This window comes from Mandrillus leucophaeus, unplaced genomic scaffold, assembly GCF_000951045.1.
Source record: "Mandrillus leucophaeus isolate KB7577 unplaced genomic scaffold, Mleu.le_1.0 Scaffold123, whole genome shotgun sequence".
Classification (NCBI taxonomy): Eukaryota; Metazoa; Chordata; class Mammalia; order Primates; family Cercopithecidae; genus Mandrillus; species Mandrillus leucophaeus.
The window spans coordinates 4,203,570-4,212,333 of NW_012100654.1; the positions used below are offsets into that span (position 1 = coordinate 4,203,570).

Sequence of the window (8,764 nt, forward strand, 5' to 3'; positions counted from 1 at the left end):
TTTTTTTTTTTTTTTTTTTTTTTTGAGTCAGAGACTCACTCTGTTTTCCAGGCTGGAGTGCAATGGAATGATCTTGGTTCACTACAACCTCCGCCTCCTAGGTTCAAGTGATTCTCCTCCTCAGCCTCCCAAGTAGCTGGGATTACAAGTGCCCACCACCGTGCCCAGCTGATTTTTGTATTTTTAGTAGAGACAGGGTTTCACCATGTTGGCCAGGCTGATCTCAAACTCCTGACCTCGTGATCCGCCCACCTTGGCCTCCCAAAGTGCTGGGATTACAGGCATGAGCCACTATGCCTGGCCCTATATCACAGCCTTTTGGCCTCTTTCAGATTCTTTTTTTTCTTTTCTTTTTTTTTGAGGCGAAGTCTCATTCTGTCACCCAGGCTAGAGTACAGTGGCGCGATCTGGGCTCACTGCAACCTCTGCTTCCTGGGTTCAAGTGATTCTCTTGCCTCAGTCTCCCAAGTAGCTGGGATTACAGGCACGAGCCACCACACCTGGTAATTTTTTTGTGTTTTTAGTAGAGACAGGGTTTCACCATGTTGGTCAGGCTGGTCTAGAACTCCTGACCTCAAGTGATCTGCCCACCTCGGCCTTCCAAAGTGCTGGGATTACAGGCATGAGCCACAGCACCCGGTCAGTTCGGATTCTTATTTCTAATAACTTTAGAAAGAAAGGCTTGGTCTCTAACTGAAAGTTTCATTAGCATCCCAGAAATGCCCCGCTAGGTAAGCAATGGCCCCTGGTGCTGTCTGCTCATCTCCTTGAGCGTGTAGGAGAGATGCAGCTTCTGTGACCAACACAGACACACACACGACTCTTTGCCACCCTGAAAAGTCTCTGCTCTCTGTGAGGGGCTAAAAGAACGGGGCTTTGGAGTCAGAGTGCCCTTGGGCCAGACCTGACCTGCAGCCACCCATTGTGACTTTTCCCTCACCTCTCTAGCCTTGGTTTATACATGTGTGAAATGAGAGTAAGGGCGGTGTGTGCATTAAATAGGATAATTTTCATGGGGGGCCAGGGGGTTGAGGAAGCTGGGGCAGAGTCTGAGCCCATCACCCCAGTCTGTGGTTCTTTCTGTCTCCCTCTGACACCACCAGCACAGAAAGCAAGGCAGCAGATGTTACTGGTCTCACTTCATTTCCATAGATTTACAAGCGTCCCTTTATGTGTTACTGAAAAATTGGGTGTAAATCCTATTCTAAGAACACAGTGGAACTCATTACTTAAAGAACACTTTGGAAAATCCTTTTGGGAAGTGAATAATAATCACCGTGTGTGCTGGTGTTGATGAATTTCTTTTTGTTGGAGTGCAGTTCACCTGGAAGGTCTTCCCGCAATCTCCCTCTTTCTATTTTATGGCTGTCCTCTTTCTCATGGGACAGACCCTGTTCGCTTTTCCTGTGCCTGTCGTCTCCACATCTCTGCTCCTCCGTCTTCCCCGCCCCCTGGGCCTGCGTGTCCGGCTTCCTGATGTTCCTCTAGCAGTAGCTCCTTCTTCCCTGAGACCATGTGACCATGACTTACTGGGATCCATTTACCGGCTGCTACTCCTTCTTCAGAAATTCAGTCACAGATGAGTCTCTGGATGCCAGAAATGTGTTTGCCATGTGGGAATGACTGAGCGGGAGTCCCTAGGGTGGCTGTGGCAGGCAGATTAATGGCTCACCAAAGATGTCCATGTGCTAATCCGTAGAACCTGTGAATATGGTGCCTTATGAGGCAAAAGGGAATTTGCAGATGTGATTCAGTCAAGGACCTTGAGGTAGGGAGATTATCCTGGATGATCTAGATGGGCCCAATGTAATCACATGGATCCTTAAAAGTAGAGAATCTTGCCCAGCTGTGGTCCACAGGAGAGGTAACAGTGGAAGAAGGGTTAGAGATTGCAATGTGGCTGGCTTTAACTATGAAATGTGGGCAGCCTCTAGAGGCTGGGAAAGGCAAAGAAATGGATTCTCCCCCAGAGCCTCCATTGAGGAATGTAGTCCTGCTAATGCCTTGATTTTAGCCCACTGAGACCCATGTTGGACTTCTAACCTATAGAAGCATGAGATAATACATGTGTGTTTTAGGCCCAGTGTGGTGGCTCATGCTTGTAGTCTCTTTGGAGAGAGAGAGACAGGAGGACACTTTGGGAGGCTGAGGCAGGAACATCACTTGAAGCCAGAAGTTCAAGACCAGCCTGGGCAACATAGTGATATCATCTCTACAAAAAAATTTAAAAATTAGCCAGGTATGGTGGTGCAGGCTGTTGTCCCAGCTCCTTGGGAGGCTGAGGCAGGAGGATCTTTTGAACCCAGGAGGTCCAGGCTGCAAGGAGCTGTGATTGTGTCACTGCTCTACAACCTGGGCAGCAGAGCAAGACCCTGTCTCCAAAAAAAAAAAAAGTTTGTTTCAAGCCACTACTGTGGTGATTTGTTAAAGCAGCACCAAGAAACAAACACAGCAGCAACCATGTGGTCCCAGGGGCTGTCTGGCCTCATATCTGACCTCATGTCTTTTGCCTAGTTCATCATGTATCCATGACTCACCCAAAATTCTCCCCCTTCAGTGAGTGGTTCCAGCTGGTGCCTGGCCTGCGTCTCTTGGATGCCTTGAGGCTTCACTCCGTCTCCTGTTGCCCACCACCTCGTCCCTGGGCCACCTGATACCCCAGCCCAACAGCTAAGGTGTGGATGGACAGTAGGGGGCTGGCTTCTCTCACTGGTCAGGGGTAAGTGTGCCCAGGGGAGTGTAAGGGGGCTGCAGCAGGTACCAGACTGAGGGGAGAGCAGGGAGAAGACCCCCTCATCTGGGGTATCATCAGCATACCTCCTAAGACCTCAGTCCACTGTGTTTGAGCAGCTCTTCCTTTTTAAAAATTATGGTAACATATATATAACATGAAATTGGCCATTTAACTCTTTTTAAGTCCATGGTTCAGTAGTATGTACACTCACATGGTTGTGCAGCCATCACCACCCTCCATCTCCAGAACACTTCATCTTGCAAAACTGAAACTCTACACCCGTTAAACAATAACTCCGGCTTCCTTCTGCCCCAGGCAAGCACCAGTCTACTTTCTATCTCCATGGATTTGACTATTCTAGGTACCTCATATAAATGGAATCATGCAGTGTTTATATTTTTGTGACTGGCTTACTTCGCTTAACATAATGTCCTCAAGGGCCATCCATGTTGTAGCGTGTGTCAGAATTTCCTCCTTTTGTAAGGCTGAATAATATTCCATTGTATATATCTTGCACATTTCATGTATCCATTTATCTGTTGATGGACACTTGGGTTACTTCCACCTTTTGGCTATTGTAAACAATACTACTATGAACATGTGTAGGAATATTTCTTCAATATCCTACTTCTGATTCTTGGGAGTATATACCCAGAAGTGGAGTTGCTGGATCATACGGTAACTCTATGTTTAATTTTTTGAAGAACCGCCAGATTGCTTTACATAGCGGCTGCACCATTTTACATTCCCACCAACCCATTTTAACCATTTTCAAGTTATGCGGTTCAGTGTCATTAAGTATTCACACCGTCCTGTAACCATCACCACCATCCATCTCTGTAGGAGCTCTTTGAATTACAGAGAACTAACTCTCTGGATGTGAGGAACATTACTGGAGGAAGTGAGCAGAAATGGGCCCTCCCCACAAAGGTTTATGCTGAGCAACTGAATTTATGCTGGAAATCCCAAGAAAATCCAGGCCTTTAGTTGGATTTGCTGCCTGTTTTTGAGCTGTGGGCATGTTTTCAAATGCAGTTTTCATTTTATGCCGCAACTGAGTATCTGATAGTGAAATGTTTCCACGGAGAGAGCCTGCCCATGGGGAGGAGGAAAAGGAGGCTGCTCTAATGAATAGATAAGCTTGATTTGCGTCTGGTGACATCCTTAGCATTTAATTTCAGCAATTAAAGTAGGCAAGTCTCCTTTGTTTTCTTTTTCCTTGCAAAAACAATAAAACATTACAGAATGTTTGGTAAATAAAAACAAAATCCTAGTCATCATATTACCTTAGTGAAGCCACCACCACCATTTGTAATGCTAATCTGTGCAAGGCATGAACCAAACATGCTATTCACCTTATTTTGTTTAAGCCACACTGCTACTCTATGAGGCAAGGGCCTGGTTCTCCCCGATGATTGCACGCTCTTAGCGCATGCATTTGGTCCATCTTCCTCCACATGCCTGTCTTCTACACAATTGCCCTCATGATGTTCACACTTTGTTTTCCCAAGTGATGTAAACATTCTTGTTGTATTCTTGTTTTCAATGCTTACCATGTGTTGACTTACTCTGTTCATAGGAGCAAGACTAGTCTCTATGATCACAAATACAGCAGATTATAGACCATGTTTAAGAGGTTTTCGCCATCTGCAAACATTCCCTGGAGTGGCCTGAGCTCTACCCACATTGCTATGTCAAATAATGTCATTTTCTAAATGGCTGAGTCCTGTGTGATGTGCTGGCATTGAGTAAGGGGCAGACTCCTGAGCCCGACTGCCTGGGTTTGAATCCAGCTTTTACAAGTTTGACCTCATGCAAGTTACTTTTTACTGGTCTGTGCCTCAGTTTTCCCATCCATGAAATGGGGATGATTATAATACCCGCCTCACAGGGTTATTGTTTGGATTAAGTGGCATAATATAAAGAGCATAGAACACTTCTGGGTACATAATAACATTGTTATTATTGTTGTCACTGTTACTTGATCCTGCTATTACTTAGTCTCTGCTGTGAGCTCCCTGCCCAGTCTTGCTCTCTCCTCCCATCCTCAGTTTCTTCATCTATAAAGTACAGTGTTGAACCATGTGATCTGTGTCAGAGTCCTTCTTGTTAAACTTTCGGTCATCACCTTGTTCCTGTTATCTTCCCCACTGCAGCTGGAGGGATGTAGGTGGGACTGCAGGGAGGACTGCCGGAACACTCATGACACACACGCGTGACTTGGAGGTTTCTAGGAATATATGGAGGAGAGAAGAACTCAACCCAGATTGCAGAAAGCAGAGGCAGGGGATGAACTTGCCACTGGGAGAGGGCAAGGGAGTTGGGGTAGGAGAGGCTCCCCATACCCTCACCCCCCAGATTTTAGAGCTGAAAAGTGCTAGGAAGGGTTTCCTCCCCCTAACCCTCCCCGCTCTGGTCCAAACCTTCCCTCTGGGCCCCAGTCCCCCAGATGGTCTTAAAGGGAAGAAAAGAGGAAAATCCGTATCCAATCTGCTCTATTCAGAGCAATGGGAAGGCATCTGCATCTCAATCTTATCTTTGTGCTGAGTTGGGCTAAGCTTGGCCCCCCAAGTGGTGAGTGATGGGTGGGTGGGAAGATGCCTTCATCGCCCCCACGGAGAAGCCCGCTGCGGGGCCACCATATTCGTGGCCCTGGGCAGGGGCAGGAGAGGGCTGCCTCCACAATGCCTTTCCCCCCCTGCCAAACTGCAGACAGTACACATTCTTCCCTGCTCTTGGTTTCCCCTCTATTTCCTCTTCTTTTATTTTCCTTCTCTTTTTCTCCCCCTTTCCCAGGCAGGCAGCCAAGTGGAGACTTTGAATGGAGGCAAGGATGGAGGGGACTCAGGAAAGAGGACCGGCCTGAATCCCCTTCCCCAAAGATCCTCATGTACTGAGCTGGAGGTGGAGAGTAAAGGAAGCATCGCCTTCCTTCCCACCCACCCTGGCCCCTGGCTGTCAGGCCTGGGCTGGGGGAAGCTGCCAGGTGGCTGTCATCACGCTGGGCTCGGGGCTCCAGACTCTGCCCTGTCCATCTGGAACCTCTAGAATTTCTCCGGAGCCATTCAGGACCCGGAAAACCTGCCTCCCACAGCCCAAACTCACAGGAGGCTGGTGTGCAGCAGGAAGTCAGCTGAATAATTTATAGCCAGAAAGCACTCTCCCTAGTAAGGAAGCCAACTCAGAAAACCAAATTAAACTGGGAGGGCCGCTTGGAGAGCGTGTGGAGCCAGGGCTGTGGAATGCAACGATAGGGCTGGGGCCAGTTTGTCCTCCAGGGAGGATGGTGAGTGTAGCGGCCTAGGGTGTGGGCTTGTGCATCAGACAGTCTTGGATTCAAATCCCAGCTTCACTGGCAGTGGCAGGGGGACCTTGGGCAAGTGCCTCAGCTTCAAGAATGATGCTTATGTGGGCATCCCTCGGCCTTCTTGCAAAGCTGCTGTGAGATCCTGCAGGGGAAAGAGCGTACTTAGCACAGTGCCTAGCATGCTGTCAATATGCTCCAGGCACTTGTACTCAAGCCCTCATCTTTTAGGGTTGTAAGTTGTCTTTTTCTTCCTGATGACACCCTTTCATGGTTTTTTTCACTAAAAAGAAAAGAGGTCTGAGGTTACCCTGGAGAGGACCTCCTTGTCGGCCGCAGTATGAGTGGCCGTGCTGCTCCTGCCTGGGTGCAGCTCTGTGGGCCACACGACTTCCAACCTGGTCCCTCATTCTCCCCGCTTCTGTCTGGAGCCAAGCACCGCAGTTGGATTGGGGAATTCTCCACAAGGGTGCAAATGGGACTGAGATCTAGCTGCATTCTGGGTGCAAGACCAGCTTCCCAATGTCTACAGTTGCCCTGCTGATAAATGGCCTGCTCTAATTCACCTGTCCCCTTGCTCACTGCCACCAAACTTCCCAAAGCATGCACGGACCCGACCACATCTTTGTACTGTCCCAAACTAGCCACAAGTCCTCTTCAGCAGACGGAGACCTCCTGAATCTTTAGGTTTGTGCTCAAGTCTCACTGTAATTTGGCCTCGGTCCTCCTTTCCAGACTCAACTCCCTCTCTGCCTCCCTCCACCAGCTTCTCCAGATTGTCCAAGGATAGGCCAGGGCCAAGTCTTTCCCCTGCTGTGCCCTCTGGAATGCTCTTCGCCCCTGGTGGCTGGGGAAGCTCCACCCTTGTTCTCTTCAAGAGAGCTCCGCTTTCTACACGAGGCCTCTTAGCCGCCCTCCTGACTGCAGCCCGTCACCCACTTTCCCAGGGCGTCTTTTCCCTTTTAGGGTATTGCCTGCTGCTCTACCCATGCATCCATCTTGCTGGACCCTGCAGGAGGGCCGGGCCCGATGCATCCTCCTGCTGAATGGAATGATGCCAGTGTGGCAACTCAGCTGCTACCCACCCCAGAGTGGTCTGGGTAGTCTCCTCTCTGAAAATGGGGGAGGGTTCAGTTGTGCAGGGGGCGCCTGTTAGGAGGCCAGTTTGGGCTCTGTGGAGAATTCAGCTCTTATACTCACTCTCTTCGCCTCTGTCTCCGTCGTCCTTTGCCCCTGAGCAGAGGGCATGGGTCACTCTGTAGCTGTGGGCCTCCTGATTGCTCTGGCCTTGGCTCCTGCCTCCACTTCTCTGCGCTCCTTCACTGTCACTCGCCAATTTCACCCCCTCCGCCTGTTTCAGCAAACCCTCTTCCTAATCTCTGTGCTGGGAAAATGAGCCCAGAAGAAGTCCCATACAAGGCGGGGAGGCCTCAGGGGGCATGTGCGTGGGCGTGCATTCTCTCACACACATACACGTGCATTCACACGCCTCCAGGCACCATTAGAGTGACCCCAAACCCAGGACCCACAGGGAACTGGGACAGCAGCGGGAGAGAAGGCAAGAGAAACTCTGGCCAAAGATTTGGGAAAATGCTTTCTTCGCTGCTGAAGATTTCCCAAAATAGCAGGAGTCAGCTGGTGCTGCATCTCCCCTCTCCCACTCCTAGAGCACTCTGCCCCCAGCTCCAGTGCCAAGCAGGCCTGAGGCAGGGCAAGGCACGGGCCTTCTGTGCCCCCTTCCCCATCCAGACCCCGGGCCATGGGTTGCTGTCTCTGCTCACTGGAGACATGTCTTCTCTCCTCTTTTAGACTGTAAGCTCCTTGAAGGCAAGGACCATGCTTTTGTCTTGTGAACCTCCCTCCTCCCCACTTTCTCATCTATACAGGGCCCAGCACATAGCAGGTGTTCAGTAAATGCTCAGTGAAGTATTGTATAAATGAATGAACAGATACTTAGGTAACTAGTGGAATATGTTTTACATATTACTAGTAAACTAAAATATGAATTGGATTTCATAAAGAGCCTACTCGGTACCAGACTTAGTTCTGGGTGTATCAAAGCATTCTCTCTAAGCAAGAAGCTATTAACCTTATTTCACAGGTGATGAAACCAAGGTTTGCAACCAGGTAGGGCAGCCTCCCAAGCTCAGGGCTTTCTATGATACTATACAACCCTCAGGATAATTGGATTGGCTATGCACTGCTGGTGGGAACTTCTGGAACTATTTTAACATCAAATCAGACAGATGTGTTAGAAATAGAAGTTTCTGTTTGTCTTGGGAGTATTTGGTTGTATGTATGAGAAACCAAAGTGTATGGGATATGAATTATATTTAGTTAATATAATCGAGATGTGAAAAGCAAGGACTTAAACTAGTTAGGAGTGTATTATTTGCTCATAATAATAATAATAGCACTTATACAATGCCTACTTTGTGGCAGATGCTGTTCTAGGCCTGTTAGACAAAAATAACTTATTTCATCTCCACAACAGCTGTGAGCTGGGTGTTATTATTCTCCCCATTTTGCAGAGAAGGAAACAAGAGACACAGCAAGCATAGGAAAGGAGTCTGGAGGTAGACAGAACGGAGTTGGTTCCATCTTCAACGTCCCAGGTTCCACCTACCTCAGCATATGGCTAAAGGTCACGTCCTTTGTTTTTTTAGAGACAGGGTCTAAAAAAAAAAAAGAAAAAGAAGAAGAGAAGATGACTACTCAGGTAGGCT

At 48.6% G+C, this 8,764-nt stretch overlaps 1 protein-coding gene across 1 annotated transcript in view; it reads left to right on the forward strand.

Moving 5' to 3' along the window:
- The window catches only part of SEMA5B (sema domain, seven thrombospondin repeats (type 1 and type 1-like), transmembrane domain (TM) and short cytoplasmic domain, (semaphorin) 5B), a 69,342-nt gene that overhangs the window by 12,522 nt on the left and 48,056 nt on the right, over positions 1 to 8,764 (forward strand). The window contains 1 exon segment of the mRNA XM_011971616.1: positions 2,558 to 2,719. Coding sequence (XP_011827006.1) covers positions 2,558 to 2,719 — 162 coding nt within the window.